The sequence below is a fragment of the Zootoca vivipara genome, chromosome 4 (assembly GCF_963506605.1).
Source record: "Zootoca vivipara chromosome 4, rZooViv1.1, whole genome shotgun sequence".
In the NCBI taxonomy this organism is placed as follows: Eukaryota; Metazoa; Chordata; class Lepidosauria; order Squamata; family Lacertidae; genus Zootoca; species Zootoca vivipara.
In genome coordinates, this window is record NC_083279.1 from 82,948,047 (window position 1) to 82,975,306 (window position 27,260).

Below are 27,260 nucleotides of genomic sequence, written 5' to 3' on the forward strand. Positions count from 1 at the left end.
AACGCCGGCGGCAACGGCTGCTACGAGGAGGCGGGCTTTTGCGCTTTTTTTTAGTGACACGGACTTCCACCACTCACAACACAGGACGCGATCGATGGGCAGCAAGAAGAGCCAATGGGAGGACAGCGTCGGATTTTGCAGATGTCGGGTGTCGCGGATGCTCTCGGAGTGGCTGCGCTGGATGCAGGTGGGTGATTAGCGGCGCGCACAGAGGGGGAAGCCATGGAATTGAAGGCCTCCGCTGGGTTATAGGAGGCGCGTTCCTAACGAGGGGTGTTAAACTCTCCAGCCTGGCAGCTTGAACTGGGTTGTCTGAGGTAAAAGGAAAGCAATATAGAACGGACCGTGTTTTAGATTTGCGTCTCTGGTGCTGAGCCTGCGCGTGGGACATGCGCAGAACAGCCACTGAAGCTGTTACGTAGCGTGGGCCCTTAGTTCTCAGGCGTTCCTCCCAGCTGCGAAGGCAGGGCTTCTATAGACAGTAAGGCGATGATGAATGGTAGTTTTGATGGCCTTTTGCAGGAAAAGCAGCAGAGAGTTTCAATGATAGTGGATCCCCCTCCCCGTATATGTGGAAGAGGAAAGGCTGTACAGTAGCTCAGTGATAGATTTTCTGCTTTGCATTCGGAAGGTCGTAGGTTCAGCATCTCCAGGTAGGGCTTGGAATGTCCTCTGGCTGAAACCCTGGAGAGCTGTTGCTCGTTCTAGCAAGCTAGATGTACCAGCGGCCTGCAGCTTCCTTTGCTTCTAAAGTAGCTTACCGATGCAAAGGTGTTTGTGTTGTCAAGCATGCTCTGTGCACTACCGCTGTTAATTAATTTGCTGCACTTCCTTTTGGCCTAAGTGACTTTCTGCATGTTCTCCTCAACTTCTACAATCACACCCACCCACCACCGATCCGGTACATACACATGCATCTGTAAATGAGGACAGTACTTTACGTGCCTGATGAAGTGAGTTGCAGTACGATTGCGGCTTATGCACATTTAACATATGTGATTTCCAAATTTATGTGCGTGGCTGGGGGAGGGGAGGAGGGAGGTGGGCATCTGAGGGGAAAAAACCGTCACCAGCAATCCCACCCATCATTGTACAGCTTGGGAAAGGGTGCTGAGGTGGAGTCAGTGCGAACAGCGTTGGAGAACGTGTGAAGGTGCAGTTGGAGATTGAGAGTAGTAGCCTTGGTGATTAAGAAAACATGGCCCCCAAACGCAAGCCAGGGCCCTCTGCTGGCGTGCAACACAAGAAACAACGATTGGTCCCAACACGGCAAGAAAAAGTAGCTGTGCTGGACTGCTTGAGAGATGGCATGTCAGTCTCTAGTGTGGCACGCAAATATAGCCACAGTGAATCTAATATCCATGCCATCAAGGTTCGAGAGAGAAAAATCTGTGACATTGTGGCAGCAAGTGCTCCAATAACTGCTCACGTGACAAGCCAGGTGCACGACAAGGCTTTAGCGAAGACTGAGAAGGCATTAAACTTGTGGCTTGAAGACATGAACCGCAAACGTGTGCCTACTGATGGCGTGACGTTACGGCAAAAGGCTCTCAGCCTCTATGCACTCTTCAAACCTTCTGCCGAGGATGGGCAGCCTGTGAAGGAATTCAAAGCCAGCCACAGTTGGCTTATCAGTTTTAGGAACCGCTTCAAGCTGGAAAATGTGCCCACAACTGGTGAAGCGTCTGCATCTGCCGACAAAGAGGCAGCAAAAGCCTACCCCAAACAATTAAAGGAACTGTTAGACGAAAAGGGATACCTTCCTGAGCAAGTTTTTAATGCTGTTGAGACGGGGCTGTTCTGGAAAAAAATGCCTGGCCGGACGTACATCTCCAAATCAGAAAAACAAGCCCCTGGCTTCAAAGCAGCTAACGACCGTGTGACTGTGTTGCTCTGTGGCAGTGCAGCTGGGCATTTAATAAAGCCAGGTTTGCTGTACAGGTCTGCAGTCCCCCGTGCCCTGAAAGGCAAGAACAAAAATCTCCTGCCTGTGTTTTGGCAACCCAATAAAAAGTCTTGGGTGACTGCAGCAACATTTCTAGATTGGTTCCACAATTGCTTTGTTCCGGAAGTTAAGCGGTACCTTGAAGAGAAACAATTAGACTTTAAAGTGTTGCTGATTGTGGCCGATGCTCCTGGTCACCCCAAGGCACTCTGCTTTGCACATGACGATGTTGAAGTTGTCTTTCTCCCGCCCAATACGGCCTCCATCATCCAACCTCTTGACCAAGGTGTGATTCGGTGCTTCAAGGCAACTTACACAAGGCTCACCTTCTCATGGATACGTAACACTATGGATACTGATCCCAACCTTGATGTCATTGAGTGCTGGAAGTCCTTTAACATGGCCAGTTGCATCACTTACATTAAGCAAGCAGTAGATGCAATCAAGCCCGAATCGGTGAATGCATGCTGGCGCAAGTTGTGGAAAGAATGTGTGAATAATTTTAAGGGTTTCCCAACCATTGACAATGAAGTGGAACATATTGTCCAGATGGCCAGGCAAGTGGGTGGTGATGGCTTTGTTGACCTCATTGAGGAAGAAGTTGAAGAGTTAATTGATGGCCATGGAGGAGCATTGACGAACGAAGAGTTGGAGGAACTGCTAAGATCATGTACAGAAGATGAAGAGGAGGAGGATGAACAGGATGAGCCAGCAAGTTGGAATCTGCATAAGTTTGCTCAAGTCTTCCAAGCAGCAAAACACCTGAATGATTTGATCGCCGAGTTTGATCCCTCTATGGAACGAAGCCTCAAAATCACACAGGGTATTACAGACAGTCTGAAACCGTATCGAGAAATGTTTGAACAGCTCAAGAGACAACAGCGACAGTTGCCAAGCACCATGTTTCTCACAAAAAACGCAGCGGTAGCAAGTGAGCCGACACAATCAACTTCTGAAGCTGAAACAGAGCCAGCCACTTTGCCTGCAACTCGCAATCTGTCGCCCAGGCCTGGCCCATCATCTCCTAGAGCAACCTCAAGCCCTGAAGAGGATGAGGAAGACTAAGCAACACGGTCATTGTGCACAGGTAAATGCTGCAGTGTGCTATTTATGGGCCATTTAACTGGTTTTTAAAGGGTTGTGTTGGCTATATGGTATTTCAGCTTTACATGCTATCCCCAGAATGCAACCCCGTGTAAGATGTGATTATACTGTATATTCCATGAAGGCTTGTATCATAATACATTTGTTAGGGTGGTATTCAACCTTTACTCAGAGTAACGAGTTTGCAGAATTTCCATAACTTCCTATGGGAACATTTCTAATCCAGGCTTTCTCCCTCCAAGCTTTTTGCCTGAAACTGCTGCAGCCAATCAGCAAAAGCCAAAGAAAGGAAAAACTGATTTGTCCGATCTCTCTCCTTACCCCCATGGTTTCTGCCCAAAATGGCTACCATTGACCAGCAAAACACAAACAAGTAAGAAAGTGGGCAAATTCTAGCTGTTCGGATATATGAATCAGTTGTTTGTATAGCAAGGTTTGGGTATAATTCTTTGGTTTAGGATAACTGAGGTTTCTGATAAAGAACATTCTGATAGTGGGACCTTGTTCTCCCACAAGAAAACACATAAAGCAATGCAATAATAGTTATGGTTTATCCCACAGATTATTTTTACTTTTTTGGTAACAAAGTCATTTAAAATATTTAAGCCTTAGGAACTCATGGTGGTTACAGTGAAATATATTCACTGCAAACCAGCATACAAGCATCATTTTGTGCATGGATTTCTTCATCACTTGCTTTGAAAGTGTACCTGGAGGCAAGTTTAATTCAATTCAATTCAACACCTTTATTGACAGATATAAGACAATAAAACCATATAGACCGTCCATATGTGTTATAATTCTGAAACATACAATAAAGAGGGAATCCTCGGCAATCACTATTATACAGGCCAAACTACCCCAGATTTAACTTCAAAGATCCTGGTCAAAAATTGTACCATAACTCTAGTGAGAACAGGAGAGTCACCTCTCAGTAGAGACTGCACCCCATGTTGTTTATTGGCGGGGGCCCCAAGCCACAGAGATGACATTGAAGGATCATCACGGAAGATGTTAAAAAGAGGGCAATCCAAAATTATGTGGTCCAAAGAGTCAGGTACATTCTGGCCACAGGTGCAGAGTCTATTCTGGTAAGAGATGTCTCTGAGCCTTCCAGATAACACTGAGGACGGAAAGGCATTCAAGCGGGCCAGCATAAATAACCCATGATGGGGTTGCAACCCCAGATAGGCAGGGGAGCATACGGAGGGCTGGGAAGGGTAGAGTTTTTGAAAGTCATTATCTAGCAGCCTCTGCTTAATAAGTGCAAAAATGTGTGATTCCTCAAGTGGCAAAAGGAAATCCACTGTAAAGCCTATTTGCCTAAGTTTAAGAATGATGTCAGAAAACCAGGTAAAATTATGTTTGTCTTTTAATAAAAAGGTTAGTAAGCTTTCTGACTCTGTATTAAAGTGAATTTTCAGCCAGTATTTGATGGTAATAATCCAGCCCCTTGTTTCTAGGAGGTGCTGGCCCAGCTCTGCGCATATAGCCAGATAAGGAACACATTTTGGAACTCCCAGAATTTGCCGTAGGAAAGATGCCTAGACACCCTCAACTTTATTATTGTAGTTGGATATCCATAGGGGTATCCCATAGAGGAGTTGGGAGGCGGTTTTTGCTTTAAAGGGCAAGTTACCAATGAGATTCCGACCTGTGATGTATTATTTGGCTAGCATTTCTAGCTATTTTTATTATTTAAAATATACACCTTTCCCAATATGGATAGAGATTTCATGGATCATAACACATTGGCATACCATACCTATGAAGTAATCTTTGGTCAGTAATTTTGTTGTGTGTGTCTAACTTTTATAGTATCTCCTTCAGCAATAAGAATAGAGTGCAGAAACCATGGACAACCAATATGATTTCATTAGCACCCCAACTTGCAATGGACTTTCATCTCGTGAGCAGAAAGCCAGCTCCTTAGTGGCTGAAGGTCATGGCCAACAAATCTTAAATGTACTGCAAAGCTTCAGAGAACAAAACAACTTTTTTGACTTCAAAATACTTGTGAAAGATGAAGTGATCCCATGTCACCGTTGCGTATTGGCAGCATGTAGTGACTTTTTCAGGTAAGCCTATTTATGATGTAGTTCTTGTGTGCATAGATATATAGATATGGATATATGTGGCTATAAACATGGACACACACACACACACACACACACACACAGTTGGGGGGGAGTATTTGATCCCCTGCTAAATTTGCCTGTTTGCCCTCTGTCTCTCACAGCTACAATAAACCTACCATTAAAATTATGGACTGCTCATTTCTTTGTCAGAGGGCAAACGGGCAAATTTAGCAGGGGATCAAATACTCCCCCCCCCCTGTAAATCACTGTTACATATGTGATGTAGTTCATTCATTCTGTTCACAATCCCCCTATTCAAAACATAGAAGTAATTCTCATCCTATGTTGACCTTCAAAAGTAGATTAGTAGATCCAGTCAGCTATGAAATGGCTATGAAATCATTTTAAAATTATTTGTTAGATAGCATGACTTCAACCCATTCACTGTGTACAACTTCATATGTAGGTTTCAGGTGGAGACATGCATCACCATCTGCCTTAAAAGCTATATGCAGCCAATTCAACACAATGCAGAAGGGCACGCACCTACAGATACCACTTCTGTATGAAAACCGCCTTTGCTGGATGTACTGATTACATTAATCGATAATAAAGTTTTTTTATCTATAGGAATATTTAAAAACTGTTTCTCAATGAGTAATTTTGTTGTTGTTTGGATACTCTATGATGCAACACAGTATAGCATTTCAAATCAAATTGCTTGGCTCATATCCTCTGTTTGACAATGTCTAGTATTGAAGAAGAGCCTTCCTCCCCCACAACAGACACCCTGTGAGGTGGGTGGGGCTGAGAGACTTCAGACAAGTGTGACTAGCCCAAGGTCACCCAGCAGCTGCATGTGGAGGAGCGGGGACGCGAACCCGGTTCCCCAGATTATGAGTCTACAGCTCTTAACCACTACACCACACTGGCTCTATTATGCTAGTATTGAAGACATACAAATCATTTTAATTTTATTAAAATACAAAATCAAGCATAAAACGGAACAATGACAGAAAACAGGTAGAAGATATTGAAGCAGAAACAAAAGCGGGTCTAGATACATCTGTAATACATTCCAGACTTTGGATATTATATAAATTACAACGTATCTATGTAAACAAGAACACTGTTAACATGGCTATCCCTTATCTTCCAGGAGGGTGAGCTGCATTTCCATTGAACCTTGGTTTGTGCCCACCTTATGTTGTTGGAACTGCAACTCTCATTGGCTTCTTGGTCAAGGGTGATGGAAGTTATAGCCCAACAGCATCAGGTGGGCTCCACATTGGCTAATTGGATGTACAGAAACAGAAATCTTGTGGCAATACATCATGCTCTTTTACTCACTCTGAGCTTTTAAGAATTTAAAGATTCTAAGCAATCTGAATCTGAGAGTGGATGTAGGTATTAAAAGGAAAAAAAAACAAATCCAAACATTCTAGTGGACTTGCCTTAGGTAAGCCTTTAAGAGTAGTTTGGATCCTATTTTATGAACTGATATAATTTGTGTTTTAAGATATACACTCATCATACCTTGAGTGGAATGATGCCTGAATTTATCATGCCGAACTATTTAAAAGTAATGAAAACCTCATAGAAAAACCCTGCTTCTTCTTAAATGTGTTTTTTACTGCATTAGTTTTGCATTTATTCACTCCACAAATAATTTACCTAAAATGTCCAAAAGATGTTTATTGAAAATAGTTCCCTTCACCTTAAGCTGTGTGGTTTTGGTTCTACATTATATTCAGATGGAACAGATATCAGTGATGATTTATTGTGTTGTTCATCTTCTGTATTTTAACTGCAGGGCCATGTTTGAAGTTAACATGAAAGAAAGAGATGATGGGAGTGTTACTATTAGTAATTTATCACCCAAGGCAGTGAAGGCATTTCTTGATTATGCCTACACTGGAAGAACTGAGATAACAAACGATAACGTAGAAATGTTATTTCAGCTTTCATCCTTTCTTCAAGTTTCCGCTCTTTCAAAAGCTTGCAGTGACTTTCTAATTAAGAACATTGATCTTGTCAACTGTTTGCAGCTATTATCCATTTCCGAAAGTTATGGGTCCACTCAGTTGTTTGACCATACCCTCGAATATGCCCAGCACCATTTTTCCTTGCTGCTCCAGTCAAATGATTTTCTGGAAATGAATTTCGAGATACTGCTAAAATGTATAGAAGCAGATGAGCTCAATGTCCCAGATGAGGAATCTGTGTTGAAAGCTGCCTTTTGGTGGACGAAACATAACTTAGAAACAAGACAGAAGCATCTTCCCCACTTGATGAAAAAAATACGGTTACATCAGTTATCCGAGGAGAAGCTGCAGGAAGTATTGCACTCTGAAGGACAACTACTTGAAAGCACTGGTTGCTTAGTAATAATCAATGAGGCAATTAAAAGTGTGCAGACTTTTAGCGGTTTGTTTCCAGATGCTCGCCCTTCAACAACAGAACAGTACATACTTGTTCACAAAACTGAGGAAGACGGAGTACATCGACATACATTTTGTTACAATATTAAAACCGATCAATGGAAAGAACTGATGCACACACACATAACAGATCTGCCAGGATCAAGTTTATCTAGTTATGGTGAAAAGCTCTTTATAACTGGCGGGTGTGTAGGGAACTGTTTCCGGACAATTAGACTTCATATTGCCGAAACGTATCATGATGCTACCGACCAAACTTGGTGTTATTGTCCGGTGAAGAACAGCTTCTCATCGGTATCAGCCATGAGGAAGCCAAGGACAATGCATGCGTCTGTTGTGACCCTAAACCAACTGTTTGTAATAGGGGGGAAGACAAGGGCATCTAAGGATATCAAAAGTCTTTTGGATGTGGAGGCATACAGTCCTCTCTCTGGGGAGTGGAAATCTGTGAGTCCCTTACCAAGAGGCATCTACTATCCAGAAGCAAGTGCATGTCAGAATATAATTTATGTGCTTGGTTCTGAAGTAGAAATTACTGATGCCTTTAACCCATCTCTTGATTGTTTCTTTAAATATGATGCCGCAACTGATCAGTGGTCTGAGCTGGTAGCAGAATTTGGGCAGTTCTTTCACGCCACCTTAATCAAAGCCGTTCCAGTGAACTGCACATTGTACATCTGTGACCTTTCCACCTACAAGGTTTATAGTTTTTGCCCAGAGACATATGTCTGGAAAGGGGAAGGGTCTTTTGAATGTGCTGGTTTTAATGCAGGAGCAGTTGGGATAGAAGATAAAATTTACATCCTCGGTGGGGATTATGCTCCTGATGAAATCACTGACGAAGTACAAGTCTATCATAGCAGTAGGTCTGAATGGGAGGAGGTTTCACCCATGCCAAGAGCCCTAACTGAGTTCTATTGTCAGGTGATTAAGTTTAATAAATATAGGGACCCATGGTTGTTTGCAATAGCAGTGTAGTTCAATATATCAGTTATAAGAAACTGCGCAGGTTTTACAGTTTTGTTTGCTTTTCATTTGACAAAAACCCCCATATATTAGAGGCCCAAGCTGCTAACATGGTTTGCAGCCACTTTTTATTTTAATAAGGAGCAGGGCTTGATTGAATGTTTGAATATATTCAAACACCTCTTTTTAAATTTCGGTAGCAATCCCCCAGCCAAAGGATTGACCACAACTAGAATCAGAAGCATTGTGAACCCAAGAGTAATGTAGATGAAGTGAGGATTTTTTTCCCCTTTCCCCCAGTCAACACTACAAAATGTTGAAAAACAATTTATGGTATGATTTGGGGTCAACTGGTCAAAGAAAAAAATGTCAAAAATTGCATTGAGCCTAAGTAGCAGTTTACATCCTGGCCCAAGTTTTCAGATTAATGCACTTTTAGGGCCAAAGTAAGAGTAACCAGGATCGATATTTTGCTACTACTTTTGACAATCATAGTTTTGCCAGTAGAAAAAAATGGAGCCAAAAGCTGAAGTTTTCCATAATATGTAGTAAAGTAAAATAGGCTGAATTTAGTTGATATCTGGATGTTAGCTTAACTATTGAACTCAATGGGATGGGCTTCTGAGTAAAAATGTGTAGGCTTGCTGTAAGTTACTGAATTCTGGATTTTTTTAAAGCTTAATTTAGCATTTTTCTCTTATTAGATATTAAATAAAATGTCAACTATTTTGATAGGAACATTGCACATAATAATTTTCACAAACAACTTTTATTAGCTTGGGCTGCAATACTCTGTTCACCTGGGAGCATGTTCATTGAACTCATAGGACTTACTTTTGAGTAGGCTAAGAACTGTACTCACTGATAGACTAAAATGGCTTGTGTAAAGATAGTAGTAGTTTGTGGATTCAGTTGAGTATTCAATACCTCAAGTGGTGTAGCTTGTTGATGTTACTAATAGGTCCTAAGTTGGTTTGCCATTTCAGTGCTGCTGGCTGTGCTTTTCTCTTTATGATAGCCATAGATAACAGACACAGCCAAAGAAAGTACCATACCTTAATGCTTATGCTTGTGGTAGCAAGTGTACAGCAAAGTTTTTTATTTCCTTTGTCCATAACAATATAGGAATGTTTTTCTTATGCTTATTGCATCAGCTTATATCTCAAGTCAGCCTGATGTAAAATCATAGAGGGGTTATAATAGATCAGTGTAATTGTACATGTTGCCTTTTAGGTGGTATATGCACAGCCTGAAGAATTAGTAACATATAATGTACCATCCATGTTCACAATCCTTTACATAGTAGAAGAGTACTGCTCCCTGCTCACAAGAGCTTTCAGTCTAACATTTAAGAACATAAGGGCCAGCTAGATCAGACCAAAGACCCATTTAATCCAGTATCTTGTTCTCATAGTCAGATGCCTATGAGAAGCAAATGAACACAACAACACTCATCCCACAAGCACTGTGAGTGGCAGCCAGTGATAGCCTGTCTAATTCACTTTTAAAACCATCCAAGTTTACGGTCATCACTACATCTTGGGGTAGCAAATTCCATAGTTTAACAATGCACTGTGTGAGAAGTAATTCCATTTGATGAAGAGGATCTTGCAAAGGAGAAAGGATGTAATTTTAATTGAACTAGTATCTACTTTCTAAAGTTATCATCCTAAACGTACCGTACTTAAGTGGAAAGAAATTCTATTGAAAGCAAGCAACTTCTGTGTAAGCAAGAAGTACGGTATACCACGTGAATTCATTAGGAAGGAAGTAATGTCTAGTTTCATTATTTTCTGAGTCACAATGGTGATAAACTGCAAATAACCTTAAATGAATTAGGACACTTCAGAGTATGCACTTTCAACTTGCTAAGCTATATTTAAATACAGGATGAACTTTAATAGGCAGTATCATCAAACATAAACCCTGTGAACTTTTACGAATGTCATTTAAAGATGCTTCACACAGGGACTTAAAAGTAGTGTATAGAATTTAGAGTTGTCAGTAATATACACTAGAAACAAGAATGTTACTTCAGATAGGTTTCTTTGATCTCAGTCATATTTTAATAAGTTTAGTAAATGCTTATCAACATTAGACTAATACCTGAGTAATCAGTTCCAATTTCTGCCACTGCTATGCTTCTGCTGCACCCACCCCACCCCAGGAGAGGCAAGGGCCTATCTAGTAAAAGAACTTTTTTTTTGTCAAAGGCATGAGGATACACTATAAATGGCCTCGGTCCAGTATACCTGAAGGAGCGTCTCCACCCCCATTGTTCTGCCCAGACACTGAGGTCCAGTACCGAGGGCCTTCTGGGAGTTCCCTCATTGCGAGAAGCCAAGTTGCAGGGAACCAGGCAGAGGGCCTTCTCGGTAGTGGCGCCCGCCCTGTGGAATGCCCTCCCATCAGATGTCAAAGAGAAAAACAGATTTTTAGAAGACATCTGAAGGCAGTCCTGTTTAGGGAGGCTTTTAATGTTTAATCGTTTATTTTATTTTTTCTGTTGGAAGCCGCCCAGAGTGGCTGGGGAAACCCAGCCAGATGGGCGGGGTATAAATAATAAATTATTATTATTATTATTATTATTATTATTTATTAGGAATTTGGTGAATCCATTATTCAGCAGGGAATGGGAGGTGGAATATGAATCTGGACAGGACTTTTAAACACTTTATTGATACATCCTTCACTATTAGGTCACAACTAGGAGCTGACACTCATACATTCCCCTGAACTGCTTTTTCAAGTCACTGTTATCCCTTGTTTCCCTTGTCTCGGTGGAGCTATTGAAACCACTCAATATTTCAAATTATGGAATTCCAGAAGTGTGAATTTCCATGGGGTTCTCATATTCTTTTCTCTGCTTTTCATTCTTTTTTCCACTTGTGCTCATGCCTTCCTGTTATCCTACAGAGGCGAATTTGAACACTATAGGTCCGGGGCTTTCATTAATTTTAACGCAGCAAGGATGTTTACAGAACCTGAAGGTTTTCCCACTGAGATGGGCAGTTACACTTCTCTGAACGTATATAGACTTGAAAAATACATTGTGAGTTCTCACTCTTTGGTAAGGTTAGCACATGATTACTTCAAATAACCTTTTCTCAAAAAATGTACCGTATGAAGGAAAATTCAGTTGTATTAGTACTTCATACTATAAAAAGGTAAAGGTAAAGGACCCCTGACAGTTAAGTCCAGTTGCAAACGACTCTCGGGTTGCTTTACTGGCCGAGGGAGCCGCCGTTTGTCCACAGACAGTTTTTCCGGGTGATGTAGCCAGCATGACTAAGCCGTTTCTGGCGAACCACAGCAGCGCACGGAAACACTGTTTACCTTCCCGCCGGAGCAGTATCTATTTATCTACTTGCACTTTGACATGCTTTCAAACTGCTAGGTGGGCAGGAGCTGGGACCAAGCAACAGGAGCTCGTCCCGTTGCGGGGATTCGAACCGCCGACCTTCTGATCAGCAAATCCGAGGCTCAGTGGTTTAGACCACAGTGCCACCCATTATGAGCCCATTTCTATAAGGCAAACTAATTAGGTGGTGATTTCAATATAATGAACTCAGAAAGGAATACATTATGCAAAACAGTTGCATGATTGAACATCAGTTCCTTATATATCATTATATATGTCTTATATATAATTGTGGTAGTTATGCCTATTATTAACAGGTTTCATTCCCAGAAAATTCTAAAATCTCCCTGTAAATCAGCTTTCCCCAACTTGATTGCCTCCATATCTTTTTGGACTACAACTCACATCTTCCCTGATCATTGCCCCATGCTGACTAGGGATGATGGGAGTTTGGATCCCAAAATCTCTGGAGGACACCAGATTGGGAAAGGTGGCCAAAATTTCTATTTATTTAAAATTAAGTTTCATTTCCTGTGTAAATTTACTTGGGAGTAAGTACAATTGAATTCAGTGATATTTACTCCAGAGTGAACTTGTTAAGGATTCTACTGCACAGCTTGTATTTTTGAGGCAGTATCTTTCATGACTGTTTGGATCCTAATTTTACATTTCCTCATTCTTCCTTAAATTGTAATTGGGTTGATGATCTGTATAAAGCTGATTAAGGGCATGCCAGTTGCACATACCTTCTTCTGTCATCCATCAAATGTACTTACAACACATTAGATATAAGAGGATATAGCTGGTTTTCTAAGGCTGCATTTCTATGCATGCTCAGTGGGGCCTAACTCCTGAGTAAACATTTTGTGAGATGTGTTTGTTTAACATCTTGCAAAAACTGAACCACAAAACACAAACCAGAAGCCAAAATATTAATTGTACAAATGCACTTTTAAGGAGTAAATATTATCTAGTAGTCTTACCTGATAGTGGCTGGGATCCAAAGAGGTATTTTAGACATGCCCAAGAACCTGGACAAGTCTAGTGGTATTTTTTACAGTATTTCCCTCCAACCTTTGCAGATCAAGATCTTCATGACATATCAAACTGCTTTAGAAAGTCCCCTCCACTCAAGTTTCAAAAGTAATTTCCTGTACGGCATGGGGCGATGTATTGTTCAAGAAACAAAGTCACTAGGGTATGCTGGACATGAGAAACTAGTGTTGCAGTTCTTCGGATCCCAGCCTACATTATAATGTAGAAAGGAGTTGCATGCCAATGTATATGAACTTATTTGCACTAAGAATGTAACCACACCAAAAGAGTTCTATTATTCTGGATTGTATTATCAGTAAAGGTAAAATATGGCATGACCTATTGAACATTTAATATATGTAATTTCTTCCTGTGGTTAGTTAATTGATTGAACTATTTGCTAACTGGTCACTAGTTCAATAGATATTATTTTGCAATTATCACAAATGTCAGTGTCAAAATGTAATGCATTGTTTCTATACATTGTGTTTTTTATTTTTACTTTTACACTTCTCTGCCAAGTCCACTGGAGCAATCTTCGGTGCGAGATGCCACCTATGACCAAGTCTACTACCTATAAAGGTATTGGAATAAGAACAGTCAATCTAGTTCTCCTTGCTGTAAAAATGTTAATGGAAACTTTAGTATTACCCTGAGGGAAAGGGTTAGATAAGGCAGAAAAAATGATGATTGCTAAATAACTGACATTCAAAGTAAGAGATTTTGCTGTAGCACATAGTACGGGAAAGAGCACATCTACACAAAGTGGTTTGAATCATGTTCTATTATTATAGTTTTCCTCAAAGCACCCTAGCAATTGTAATCTATCCCCCACACCCGGGGGGGGGGACTAAAAAACTTTAGTCTCTTCGAAGACCCAGGGCTCAGTGGAGTGCTGTCCTACACAAAATTATTGGACTCTGGGCGCATTCCAGCTCCCCATCTACAGTCCTTTGGAGGTGGGAATGTAATCTCCCTCGTGACACCTGATGAGGGGTCCTCCTGTCAGCCCTCCCCCTCAATTTGGGACATGTATTATCACCCTCAAGATGAAGGCTGAGGATACGTCCCTTCCAGCTAGCTCACCTGCTGCAACTTTGCCTGTTGCTCCTCCTCGAAACACTGCTGATCAGTGGTAGAGAATGACCACCACACCTGAGAGTTGAACACTACACGTTGCTAAGCTTTCCTCCCTGCTCCCAGAGTACTAGCGGCTACCTCTTTCTGCTGCTGCTCTGAGTCATCTACATCTGAGGTACTTTTATTCCACCCAGTTTTTGAGGTTAGGTGAAGGTATGAGGGTGAGGGTGTTTCTAGGGTCCAGAGCAAAATTGTTGAACTTCCTGCAATTTCCTGCTGCCACATTGGATTCTGCTCCTCCTCTTGGAGCTTCCTACTGGATCATCTGAATAACAGTAGCCTTCACTTTTTGCCAGAGGAAATGGCCCCACAGGTGTCACTTTAGCTTCATTACTCTCTGGGGGATCCTGGGCACCTGCCATTTTGAGGAAGGGAGGTGGGGGGCAAGGCTTTATTTTGACACAGGAGTGTTCTTGGCTCTTGAAAATATTGGTGGATCTTAGGCCGATCCCTCCACAGCCCAGTGCACTGGTTCAGGAACAGTAACTTGAGTTCCAGTTGCTTTTATTATATACAGCAGAGCAAAACCAAAAGCAAAGTATTTACAGGTTACCATACACAGCTCTCTCATCTAACACACACTGTATCTCCAGACTCTACAAACTCCCCAACAGCAACCTTGCAGTATCATGCTGCTTATCAGGGAACTTTCATCCAATCACAGCCTGTTGCTGGGCAAACTTTAGTCAGGTAGCCCAGCCAATTTGGCTGCTTGCCAGCTTTCTAACTGCTTCTGCAAAGCTGCCTTACTTTCTCAGATTTTAACAGAAAAGTCATTTCATGTCCATTTGACTGTAATTATCCCCAAAATCCCTGAAGGAAGTGACGTCCCTGGTTAGCAGTTGATATGCAGAAGGAAATCTTATTTGTAACTGCTACAAACCACTTGAAGTGACAGAAATATGTCTGTACCTGTGTGAGTGCTGGAATGTTCATAAATCTGCATAATAAAAACTGAGCAGTTGAACTACAGTAGTATGTTAAACTTCTGCTCTATCTCACAATGAAGAACCATCTCCATATACCTAAATTTAGCATTTCCCTTACAATGAAGAATGAATGCTGCAGAGATTTCCTTTTGAATAAATGATTAAGCTCTTGTTTTAACACTTACTTGAAAGTTCAGTTGTAATCAAAACTTTCAATAAAATGTATTTGGGATTGGGGTGTAAAAATCTAAGGTGAGAAATAGTTATGATCAATGTTCAAAAGAATAATACAAGCTCTGGAAGTCATAGAAATGTTGCCCGATGGCATTCCCACTACTTAGCCCCAAATGGAGTGTGAAAAATCTACCGCTACATTAAAACCCTAGGAAAGCTATAGAACCATCAAAACAAGTATAAAGTCTAAAAACTTCCTATTTAACTCCCAGGACCAGTATAAGGAAACTTTGACAGCCACTGCCACTATCTCTGGCCTGCACTGAGTCAAGCAAGTGATGGTGTTGATCACTTATAAAAAGCTTTTCATAGAAAGGCCCCAAAGTGCTTTCCAACCATTGGGATACTGTTAAAATCAGATTCAAACACTTGCCTGCCTCCTCCCTCTGAGGGGGTGGGTCTACCAACCCCTTGCTTGCCTTCTCTTTGCACAAGGTTGCTGTCAGGGTAAGGAGGGCTGGGCCAGAATGAAATAGAGGAAATTTTACAGAAAATTCTCCACTTTTTTCATCCTCCCTCTTTCTGGTGCTCTTTCTGGAGGATGTGACTTGCAGAACCCTGGGCCTGCTGCTACTGCCTTGCCCACAGTAAGGGTGGGGGACCTATGGCCTCCAAGATGATGTTGTCTTCCCAGCTCCCAGCCAGCATAGCCAATGCAGAGACATCGGAAAGCTGCCAAGTCAGATCTTTGGCCCACATTGGTCAAGCACTGTCAGCAGCTCTCCAGAGTTTCAGGAAGAGATCCCTCCAGGCTCTACCTGGGATTGAACTTGGGACCTCCTGCATTGCAAGACAAACGCTCTTCCCTGTCTCCTCCATGCCCCTGCAACTACTCTCCCGAATTGAGTAATCGTTTACACAGGAGCAAACTGAACACCCGAACACGACACATGCTGCAAAGGTTTGGGACTTCTCCATTGCTGAGGATCGTAGGAGGCAAATGTCATCAGCCAATACGGGATGGGGTGTGCGTGCTGCAATGGAAGGATATGTGTGCTGGGAAATGCAAACACCAGCAACAACTGGTTGCTTTGCAAACTACGAATGTGGTGTACACAAATATTTGCACCCAATAAGTCATGAAGCTTTTTTTTTTTTAAAAAAAATGCTGTTAATTTATAAAGCATGTTTCCCCCCCCCTCTTGGATGTCCCCTCTCTTTGGAGCTGCAGAAGTGGGGATCGCACCTAACCCTCCCCGCTGCGCTGCTCAGGTAGGCTGCAACGCAGCGGGCAGGGGTGCGCAACTTGCGCGCGCTCCAATCCTCTCCACAGCGGTACCCCCAAAATCGCAAGCGGGATCCACCGCCCTTTGCCCGCCTCCTTCCGTCTCGGTGAGGACTGACACGGGCCTTCCTCTCCGGCCCTTCATAATCTGGAACCAACCTCTGCGCCCACCGACTTCCCTCCCCCCTTCTCAACCCGCCGCCTCGCCTGCGCCCCCTCACCCGCCCTTTCTCCCTCTCCTCGGATGGCGCCGCGAAAACAACCGCCTCTTTTCGCCTCCTCCACCAATGTCGGAAGCCATGCTCGTTGACAAGCAGCAGCCGCGACCAATAGGCGGGAGACGGGTCAGAACGAGAGAGAGAGGGGGGGGCGTGGCGCTAGGGGCGTGGCGGGCAAAGTTGCGCGAGTTGGGGAAAGGAGGCGGTTGGAACCGTTGGGGAGCGCGAGCGGGTGGCGAGCGCGCGGCGCCGTCCAATCGGAGCGCCGCGTGGATGGGTGAGTGACAGGCGGCCTCGCCGGCGGCCGCGGCAGGCGGGTGGGGGTGGGTCAAAAGGCCGGCTGTTCGGAAGGGGGAGCGGTGCGCGCAGGTGAGTCGCTCTTGCGCTGCTGAGGGAGGGAGGGAGGAAGGGGAGGAGCCGCGTCCGCCTGTGAGGGAGCGCCGGGGTAGATCCCAGTTCCCTGGCTATGGTGGGGGGGGGGGAGCTCGGCTCTTTTCCTCCGCCTTCTCCCACCCCTGCCTCGGTTCACGCGCCGCCGCTGTTTCCCTCACGGGCTTCCTTCCCCTCTTCCGCCATCCGGTGGCGTGGCCGGGGGGCGCCAGGTGCGCAGCCTCCCCTCGCCCCAGCCGTTTTCCCGAGGAGAATATTCGCCGCCGACAACGCTTCATAACATCTCCACACGTTCAAATTCGAGGCGGGGTGTGTGTGTGTGTGGCTTGTGTGAAGGTGAACTGCGGCGGCCCCTCATTTCCTTCGTCCCCCGAAGGAGCCCCGAGGCGGTATAATGGGCCGCGCCGCTCCTGGTGAGGGATGCTGCCGTCGCTATTGTCGTTGTGCTTTTGCTGTTTTGCTGGATTTAAATCCCCATTCTTTCTACTAGAGCCGTTGGAGTGGCGTGCGATGTGTATAAAACACAGTGGCTGCACCAAGGACTGCCTACTGGAAAGCTAAACCAACAGCCCCGCTGGAGAGCAAGAGTTCCTTTCCAAGGGCAGCTGGAGAGGGCTGCCCTCAGATACCTTATTTGCTTATTTCATTTTCCTGTTTCTCCACCATATTCCTTTTTCGAATTATTCCTACATACGTGTTTGTAAACTGCTGCAAGTGGGAAATTGCACAATAGGTTCTGGGCCAAACTCACCCACAGTGCATGTTTTCTCCTTACAATGAGGTGTGTGGTTTTTTTTTTTAGGGTGTCCTTTAAAAGTAGATTGAAACTTAGTGGTTACATCACAAGTTTATGGAAAAAGTTGGCCATTGGGGCTATGCTGAGGTTGCGACTTCCTGATCAGCGGCACCCAGAGTTATTATCCAAATATCCTCCTCTGGGCACCTGCCTGTTCCAGTCATACAGAGGCTCTCTGTTCCTCAACAATTTTGGCTGGGTGCTCCCCCTAAAAAAAGGTCAACAAGTTCCAACATCTCTTTTTTATATAGGGAAAAAAGGGCCCTGGTGGGGCCTATTCCTTTAGTGTTGCAGTCAGCTAACATAGGAAACAGGCAACATCGATCTCAGTGGGACTTATTGAGTGGGGTTAGGATTGTGCTGGGCATGATATGAACATATGCCAATCAAAGCCCAGGCGTTGTATGGTGAAGAAGGGTAGTTCATACAGGAGGGATGTTGTGCTTTCTCTTCCCCCCTCAGACACTTTAAATATATATCATTTGCTTTCCCCATCTGTCTGATCATATTCACAACATAGGATAGTATTGCTGGTCACCTGTTATTCAGTGTTCTTCACAACAGTATCAGCTGCAGCCCTTACTGCCTCTTGTAATCATTTGGAGAGTAAATTAACTCATAGAGAAGAAAAACCTGCCTGGTTCTGTTTACAAAGAAGTCTGTGTGATGTAGTTAACACTGAAGGTGCATGGACAAGGTGCAGTCCTTTGCCACAATCCACTCCTGAAATCATATGGAACCACTAGATTCTCCTGCCCAGTCAGGCTTTCTCCTGCAGCTGATGATCTTCAGGGCTACATTCCTTTGGGGTAATTTGCTGAGTGGTTTATATGTGGGTGGAGGATAGGGCTGGAGCCCAAAGTAGCCAAGGTACCACTCTTCTCTCTCACTGTTAGCCCCATTTACCACCTTCTTGTCAGCCACATTAAATGAGGCTAAGAGGTACAGGCTGCTCATCCTTCTGCTAGATGTGTGAAAGAAATAATTCAACCTTCAGTTCAATTTACGATTTGACCAGGGCAGTCTGAGATGCAATCCAAAATGGACCCATGAATTACACTCTTCCATAAACCCAAGGTTAAAATCTAGGATTGCCAGACTTCACTGACATCATCAGTTTATTCTCAGGTTTCTGTGATGCATCCCTCTGTACAAGTGTACAGAGGGCACAGGATAAATTATTGGTATTTGCACACTGATCAATAGACTATTGGTAGTGGGATAAAGGTAAACTGTTAAGATTATGGTTGGATCTTGCAGCATTAAAAAGTTGGAAATAAAACTTGTTGATGACATTCAATATTGACAGGTGGAATATACTAGAAAAGGAACACCAGATATATTTACAGAACATTGTGTTCTGTATTGGCTGTTGCTACCCAAGAGAGGTGCTGGAATTGCTGTGGACAGCTCCTTGGAAAGATGTAAAGCTTTTACATAATGTGTGTACAGACTTTTCAGTTTTCATTTGCTGTTGTAGATCTGGAAAAGGTACTTGGTTTTGAGGAAAGGCTGTGAAGTCAGTCTTTAGTTTTGCAATTAGGCTCTTAAGAGAGGATAGACTGAAGAACATGAATGGATAGAAAAAAAGATTGAGGCAGCAAAACTCTGCACAGTGTTCCAAATGCATTTGCGCAAGAGATTTATATAACAGCATTATATTGGGAGTTTTATTTTCAGTTCATTTCCTAATGATCCCTAGCATGGAATTTGTCTTTTTCACAGCTGCTGCACAATAGGTCAACATCTTCGAACTATCCACTATGATACCAAGGTCTTGTGATAGAAAATTCATGATAGAAAATGGAATACAAGGAGCTGCATTTGGGGCGGGGGTTGGAATTCTAAGAAGCTTCAACAGGATGTGGAAATAGCTCATCTCTATATATGCAGCATCTGTCTCTGCTTCTGAATTAACCTCTCTTAATTTCTAAAAAATCATCATCATGGGTATTTTTTTGGAAGAAAGCATAACAATACCAGGGGAAAGGTTTTATAAATTTAAAAATAAAAGCTTTTCCCATAGATCATTCGGTCCTTAGCTTTTAAACAGATTTTTCTCTCCTCAGTGATTTTCAAAATGGGAAAGAGCTTTTGGGAAGCAAACTTGAATTGTACAGTCACACAAATGTACACATTTCAGAGCAGGCAATTGCCCCATTTGCAACTGGCATATGGAAGTTAAGAACAGCAGAAGAACCTTCCGGGGTAAAGCCAAAGAACCATGTAGTCCAGCATCCTGTTTTCTACAGTGTTTTACCAAGTGCTTTTGGGAAGCCCAAAACCAGGTAATGAAGGCAATGGACTTTCCCTACTGTCCCAAAACCGGGTGTTTATATACCACAGCAAATGGTATTTAAAAGTAAGCTACCTGGAAGTTTCCCTTAGCTGTTGTGGTGAATAAGCCATTGATAAACCTATCATGGATATTGACTAATCCCCCTTTAAAGATATCTAGGCCAGTGACTAATCCCCCTTTAAAGATATCTAGGCCAGTGAGCCCCCTTCATGGATCAATGCCTTCATGGATCAATGCCTTGTCGTGGCGAAGGGGCTTGAATAACTCGGAGAAGCTATGAGCTATGCCATGCAGGGCCACCCAAGATGGACAGGTCATAGTGGAGAGTTTTGACTAAACGTGATCCACCTGGAGAAGGAACTGGCAAGCCACTCCAGTATCCCTGCCAAGAAAACTCCATGGACAAAGACAACAGGCATATAAAAGTTATGACGCTGGAAGATGAGCCCCTCAGGTCGGAAGGCGTCCAACATGCTACTGAGGAAGAGCGGAGGACAAGTACAAGTAGATTCAGAGCTGATGAAGCGGCTGGGCCAAAGCCGAAAGGACGCTCAGTTGCGGATATGCCTGGAAGCGAAAGGAAAGTCCGATGCTGTAAAGAAAAATATTGCATAGGAAGCTGGAATGTAAGAACCATGAATAGAGGTAAGCTGGATGTGGTCAAAAATGAGATGACAAGAATAAATATCGACATCCTGGGCATCAGTGAACTAAAATGGAAGGGAATGGGTGAATTCAGTTCGGGTGACTATCATATCTACTACTGTGGGCAAGAATCCTGTAGAAGAAATGGAGTGGCCCTCATAGTCAACAAAAGAGTGGCAAAAGCTGTGATGGGATGCAATCTCAAAAATGACAGAATGATCTCGATACGAATCCAAGGCAGACCTTTTAACATCACAGTAATCCAAGTTTATGCACCAACTACCGGTGCTGAAGAAAGTGAAATTGACCAATTCTATGAAGACCTACAACACCTTCTAGAAATGACACCAAAGAAGGATGTTCTTCTCATTACAGGGGATTGGAATGCTAAAGTAGGGAATCAAGAGATAAAAGGAATAACTGGCAAGTTTGGCCTTGGAGTTCAAAATGAAGCAGGGCAAAGGCTAATAGAGTTCTGTCAAGAGAACAAGCTGGTCATCACAAACACTCTTTTCCAACAACACAAGAGACGACTCTACACATGGATATCACCAAATGGGCAGCATCGAAATCAGATTGATTATATTCTCTGCAGCCAAAGATGGAGAAGCTCTATACAGTCAGCAAAAACAAGACCTGGAGCTGACTGTAACTCAGATCATCAGCTTCTTATAGCAAAATTCCAGCTTAAACTGAAGAAAGTAGGAAAAACCACTGGGCCAGTAAGATACAATCTGAATCAAATCCCTTATGAATACACAGTGGAAGTGAGGAACAGGTTTAAGGATTTAGATTTGGTGGACAGAGTGCCTGAAGAACTATGGATGGAGGCTCGTAACATTATACAGGAGGCAGCAACGAAAACCATCCCAAGGAAAAGGAAATGCAAGAAAGCAAAATGGCTGTCCAACGAGGCCTTACAAATAGCGGAGGAGAGGAGGCAAGCAAAATGCAAGGGAGATAGGGAAAGATACAGGAAACTGAATGCAGATTTCCAAAAAGCAGCAAGGAGAGACAAGAGGGTCTTCTTAAATGAGCAATGCAAAGAAATAGAGGAAAACAATAGAATGGGGAAAACCAGAGATCTGTTCAAGAAAATTGGAGATATGAAAGGAACATTTCGTACAAAGATTACCGGTACCATAATCAAGGACAAAAGTGGTAAGGACCTAACAGAAGCAGAAGACATCAAGAAGAGGTGGCAAGAATACACAGAGGAATTATACCAGAAAGATATGGAGGTCTCGTACACCCCAGGTAGTGTGGTTGCTGACCTTGAGCCAGACATCTTGGAGAGTGAAGTCAAATGGGCCTTAGAAAGCACTGCTAATAACAAGGCCAGTGGAAGTGATGATATTCCAGCTGAACTATTTAAAATTTTAAAAGATGATGCTGTTAAGGTGCTACACCCAATATGCCAGCAAGTTTGGAAAACTCAGCAATGGCCAGAGGATTGGAGAAGATCAGTCTACATCCCAATTCCAAAGAAGGGCAGTGCCAAAGAATGCTCCAACTACCGCACAATTGCGCTCATTTCACACGCTAGCAAGGTTATGCTCAAAATTCTACAAGGCAGGCTTAGGCAGTATGTGGACCGAGAACTCCCAGAAGTGCAAGCTGGATTTCGAAAGGGCAGAGGAACCAGAGACCAAATAGCAAACATGCGCTGGATTATGGAGAAAGCTAGAGAGTTCCAGAAAAACGTCTACTTCTGCTTCATTGACTATGCAAAAGCCTTTGACTGTGTCGACCACAGCAAACTATGGCAAGTTCTTAAAGAAATGGGAGTGCCTGATCACCTCATCTGTCTCCTGAGAAATCTCTATGTGGGACAAGAAGCTACAGTTAGAACTGGATATGGAACAACTGATTGGTTCAAAATTGGGAAAGGAGTACGACAAGGTTGTATATTGTCTCCCTGCTTATTTAACTTATATGCAGAATTCATCATGCGAAAGGCTGGACTAGATGAATCCCAAACTGGAATTAAGATTGCCGGAAGAAATATCAACAACCTCAGATATGCAGATGACACAACCTTGATGGCAGAAAGCGAGGAGGAATTAAAGAACCTTTTAATGAGGGTGAAAGAGGAGAGCGCAAAATATGGTCTGAAGCTCAACATCAAAAAAACCAAGGTCATGGCCACTGGTCCCATCACCTCCTGGCAAATAGAAGGGGAAGAAATGGAGGCAGTGAGAGATTTTACTTTCTTGGGCTCCTTGATCACTGCAGATGGTGACAGCAGTCACGAAATTAAAAGACGCCTGCTTCTTGGGAGAAAAGCAATGACAAACCTAGACAGCATCTTAAAAAGCAGAGACATCACCTTGCCGACAAAGGTCCGTATAGTTAAAGGTATGGTTTTCCCAGTGGTGATGTATGGAAGTGAGAGCTGGACCATAAAGAAGGCTGATCGCCGAAGAATTGATGCTTTTGAATTATGGTGCTGGAGGAGACTCTTGAGAGTCCCATGGACTGCTAGAAGATCAAACCTATCCATTCTTAAGGAAATCAGCCCTGAGTGCTCCCTGGAAGGACAGATCGTGAAGCTGAGGCTCCAATACTTTGGCCACCTCATGAGAAGAGAAGAATCCTTGGAAAAGACCCTGATTTTGGGAAAGATTGAGGGCACTAGGAGAAGGGGACGACAGAGGACAAGATGGCTGGACAGTGTTCTCGAAGCTACGAACATGAGTTTGACCAAACTGCGGGAGGCAGTGCAAGACAGGAGTGCCTGGCGTGCTATGGTCCATGGGGTCACGAAGAGTCGGACACGACTAAACGACTAAACAACAAGGCCAGTGAGCATTGCCACATCTTGTGGAACCTGGTGGCTTTTGTATTCTATAAACAAAAACTGGATACCTCAAAGATTCACATTAGACGATTGCCTGATGTCTTTCAAGTACTACAACTCTTCTTTATGAATAGCACCCACTAACACTTATTTCGAAGAGAAACCAATAGTATATTCCATGCTATCTCAATAAATATTATTAAGCAATTGGTTGTCTTCTCTAAACCTCTGAGGTCTCCTCTCCTTTTGTTCCTTTATTGGTTGCTTTTATTTTTATTTGATTGAGGTGATTTTAGTTCATTGGTTAAAATTCAGTCTTTGCATATTTCTCAATGACATTTCCTTGGCTCTTTGCATTTATGAAAGATAAGAGGAAAAGCTGAAATATTGAAACAAGATCTCACTGCAGGAACAAGCTGAATTGCAGGGTGATTGTTAAGGAACATAGTAAATCACTAATCTTTTGTCTGCTACAGGAAGAAGTACATTGAAAGCTGAAGAAGATGAAACAGCTAAAAAGGAAAAGGAAAAGCAATTTTAGTGTTCAGGAAACTCAAACACTACTTAAAGAAATCCGAAAAAGGAGAGAAGTGCTTTTTTCTAAACAATTAAATACAACCATTAATGAGATGAAGCGGAAGGCTTGGGAGGAAATAGCAGAATGTGTTAATGCTGTTGGTGAAGGAGAGCAAAGGACGGGGACAGAAGTCAAAAGGCGATACCTCGATTGGAGGGCCCTTATGAAACGGAAGCGACTTAATACCAACATAAAGCTTGTGGGTGCTGGCTTTCACCTTCCATCATCTGATTTGGATGATTCTCTCAACGAAGATATTGATGAGAAAATTGGATTTCCAACTGAAGCTGGTTTTGAATGGCAGAATATTACAGACTTCAGAGAAGCAGGTGGATCATTAACAGAAATAAAAGTGGAAGAAGAGGAGGAGGATCCACAGAGTTTTGAAGTAAGTAGTTCCAGCATGGTAAGTATATTTTATTTGTATGCTTTCCTTCTGTAAAATTTCCTAGCTCAGCTACTGTATAATTTCCAATCCTTAGTGACAACTCATTCTGTTGTCTCCTAGATTTGAAGAGAAATCACCTTTACAGAGCAATACTAAAATAAGGTTACCAGACATCCCTGTTCCCAGGGACAGTCCCCAGATTTACAAATCAGTCCCCATACAAAATCCATTGAAGTTGAAAAGTGTCCCCGGATTCATCGAAAAAAATCTGGTAACCTTATACTGAAGGCCCACTGATGGGTCATTGGAAGCAGTGTAAGTGCCACTCAAAGGCCTGCTGGCAGGATGGCATTTATAGCATTGGAGCCCCCATGAGGAAAGTTCTGCATGTTATGCCAACAGTCTTATGCCGGTGGTGAGACCACAACAGGGCAAGTCAGGGTAGCTAAAGAGCTGCAATATCCTCAGACCTCTTGTCCCTTAGATCTTTCCCTAAAAAGGCCCAGCAGGTTTAGGAAGTAGCAGAACCACAGGGCCCTACCCCAAGATAGGATTGCTTTGTCCATTGCTCAGTCTGTGCACAAAGTTTGGATAACAATGAAACATGTAGGTGGGATCTTAATGTGCTCTTCCAAAGACTCACAAAAACTTAGCCTGAGGGCCTCTCTCAGAAGCTACCGGTATATAAGGTTTCTGCCTTGCTTTTCCTATAGCTGATAGGTGTATCTTTATCTAGTGCAGAACACCATTAAATTGCTAATTGCTTTTCTTAGTTTCCTATTGAGGAAGAAGAGGAGATTCTGTCCTCAGTGTTGCCAGATTCTAAAAAGGAAAGTGACCTTCCTGATTTCACTCACATTGAAGAGTTTGGCAATCTAAGCTCTGCTCAAGCTAGGCTGGCCTATGAAGATTCTCATCTGCTGATTAGCCTGGAAAAACAGAAGCTGGAGTTAGAGAAACAGCGACTGGATATTGAAGCAGAACGGCTGCAAGTGGAGAAGGAGCGCCTGCAGATCGAAAAAGAGCGGTTACGACACATTGACCTGGAGCATGAGAGGCTTCAACTGGAAAAGGAGAGATTACAAATAGAGCGAGAGAAACTGAGGCTTGAGGCTTTGCATGCTGAGAAACCTGTGCTGGAAAATGACCCCAGCCAGTCAGAAAAACCTGCCTTGCAACCTCTGGATCTAGAAACTGAAAAACTAAAAATTGAAAAGGAGCGCTTACAGCTCGAGAAGGAGAGGCTGCAGTTCTTGAAGTTTGAATCAGAGAAATTGCAAATCGAAAAAGAACGTTTGCAAGTGGAGAAGGAGCGCCTTCGAATTCAGAGGGAAGGGCACCTGCAATGAACTTGGAAAAACCATGATTAACAATGCTGTGCTTTGTTTGTTCTTCCTCCTTTTTTCTTTTTGAAAGGGTAGCTTGGTTTCAGTAAAAGTGTTGGATAGTCTGGTTGTCAAAGCATTTCACCATCCAAGAGAATCCTGCTTTCCATTGCTTTGATACTGTGATGCTTACATCTTGACAGTACCTTTTTTCCGTTGCCAGAGTTGAACATTAATGTGTTCAAGTTTAAAAGAAGCTAAGGAATGGTGCTCAGTAAGTCAGTGTGCCTGTGTAAATGGAGCTTATGTGTGAAATTGCATTTCAGTGTAAGAGAAGTGTTAAATGTCCTCTTGCATTCTCTGTTGTATAGATTTGCCTCCACATTAAGCATCAAGGCTTAGCTGTATCCTGTTCTTCTTAAGAGTGTTATTCTAAATCCATAGGAGCTTTCAACACACATTTGCATTTGATCTAAAGGAATGAGATTAAAGGTAGGCCTTATGCTTTACATAGTGTTAACCATGAAAGTAATGCCTTTAAAATGAGGTGTGTTCTTCTCTAGAGAAATGTTGAAAGGTCAGACATTGAGGTTCTCAGTAGTTTTCCTACTCAACTATGTTTGTTAGTAGAAAAAAGATTAAATGATGCTTCATGTATGAAAACACAGATTTCACCATTTATTTCCAAGCCAGACCTTAGAACCTCTGGCTTCTATAGATAGCTTTGGTGGCCCACTTTGACATTGAAGTGTTTGAGCAGAAATATATCTTGTGGGATTTACATAGATTATTTGTACATGTCAGTTTATTTATATCACTATGTAATTACTTTTATTTTGCAAATAAAGTGTTATTTTTTCTTACTGAAAGAAGTGTGTGACTCTACAGTGAGAGGACATGTGGGTCTGTTGCAGATTAATCTATTCCCTGTTAATCAAATCATTTTAAAGAATCGAGGCTTTGAGTCTTGGTAATATTAAAGTTCATCCACTTCATCTGGCTGGTGCTTGACCACTACCAAAACACAAGCAAACCCTGCGTAGTTGGTGTGACAAACTGGATGAGGAGTGGGACAGAGGCAGTGTGCTTTTCACTGTTACAGTTTCTGCCATCTGTATTCCTGGCCTTCAGCTGATGAGTCAGAAACTACTAGTGGGTCATAGTCTGATACAAGGTGGGTCACAACGGGCGCACTGTCACCATGCAAAGAGATTAAGAAATGGGTCTTCAAAGAGACATTTGTGTTAAAAGTGGGTCCCAGGTGAAGGCAACAAGAATTGGACTAATCAGTCAAAGTCGTATGTCATAGGTATTACCAAATAAAGTCATACTTCAGTATATGAAGCCACTTATCCTAGTGTTCC

At 42.9% G+C, this 27,260-nt stretch overlaps 3 protein-coding genes across 8 annotated transcripts; all 3 read left to right on the forward strand.

The window, feature by feature from the left end:
- Positions 1-180: 180 nt before the first annotated feature.
- Positions 181-5,012, forward strand: LOC132591090 (tigger transposable element-derived protein 1-like). The gene is made up of 2 exons (XM_060273853.1): positions 181-3,032; positions 4,880-5,012. The coding sequence occupies exon 1, from the start codon at positions 1,199-1,201 to the stop codon at positions 3,008-3,010; it is 1,812 nt and encodes a 603-aa protein (XP_060129836.1). The 5' UTR covers positions 181-1,198; the 3' UTR covers positions 3,011-3,032; positions 4,880-5,012.
- On the forward strand, positions 4,904-16,009 carry KBTBD3 (kelch repeat and BTB domain containing 3). Of its 2 annotated transcripts, none has more exons than XM_035115732.2 (2): positions 4,904-5,127; positions 6,941-16,009. In XM_035115732.2, the coding sequence occupies exons 1-2, from the start codon at positions 4,904-4,906 to the stop codon at positions 8,544-8,546; spliced, it is 1,830 nt and encodes a 609-aa protein (XP_034971623.2). In that variant the 3' UTR covers positions 8,547-16,009. The 2 variants fall into 2 exon arrangements, with proteins under 2 accessions (XP_034971623.2, XP_034971627.2); XM_035115736.2 differs by having other exon boundaries at positions 5,003-5,127; positions 6,287-16,009.
- An 893-nt stretch (positions 16,010-16,902) lies between these two features.
- Positions 16,903-26,759, forward strand: MSANTD4 (Myb/SANT DNA binding domain containing 4 with coiled-coils). Of its 5 annotated transcripts, none has more exons than XM_035116052.2 (3): positions 16,903-16,953; positions 24,083-24,589; positions 25,345-26,759. In XM_035116052.2, exons 2-3 carry the CDS (start codon positions 24,110-24,112, stop codon positions 25,918-25,920), a joined length of 1,056 nt encoding a protein of 351 aa, XP_034971943.1. In that variant the 5' UTR covers positions 16,903-16,953; positions 24,083-24,109; the 3' UTR covers positions 25,921-26,759. The 5 variants fall into 5 exon arrangements, with proteins under 5 accessions (XP_034971943.1, XP_034971941.1, XP_034971940.1 ...); XM_035116050.2 differs by lacking the exon at positions 16,903-16,953 and adding an exon at positions 16,998-17,045; XM_035116049.2 differs by lacking the exon at positions 16,903-16,953 and adding an exon at positions 17,099-17,847.
- The last annotated feature ends 501 nt before the right edge of the window (positions 26,760-27,260 follow it).

Bases quoted from the DNA above. Each gene is read 5' to 3' on its own strand.
- LOC132591090 (XM_060273853.1), top strand. From the start codon at position 1,199: ATGGCCCCCAAACGCAAGCCAGGGCCCTCTGCTGGCGTGCAACACAAG.
- KBTBD3 (XM_035115732.2), top strand. From the start codon at position 4,904: ATGGACAACCAATATGATTTCATTAGCACCCCAACTTGCAATGGACTT. The intron at 5,128-6,940 runs GTAAGCCTATTT...TTTTAACTGCAG, and splicing joins GCATGTAGTGACTTTTTCAG to GGCCATGTTTGAAGTTAACA.
- MSANTD4 (XM_035116052.2), top strand. From the start codon at position 24,110: ATGAAACAGCTAAAAAGGAAAAGGAAAAGCAATTTTAGTGTTCAGGAA. The intron at 24,590-25,344 runs GTAAGTATATTT...TGCTTTTCTTAG, and splicing joins AAGTAAGTAGTTCCAGCATG to TTTCCTATTGAGGAAGAAGA.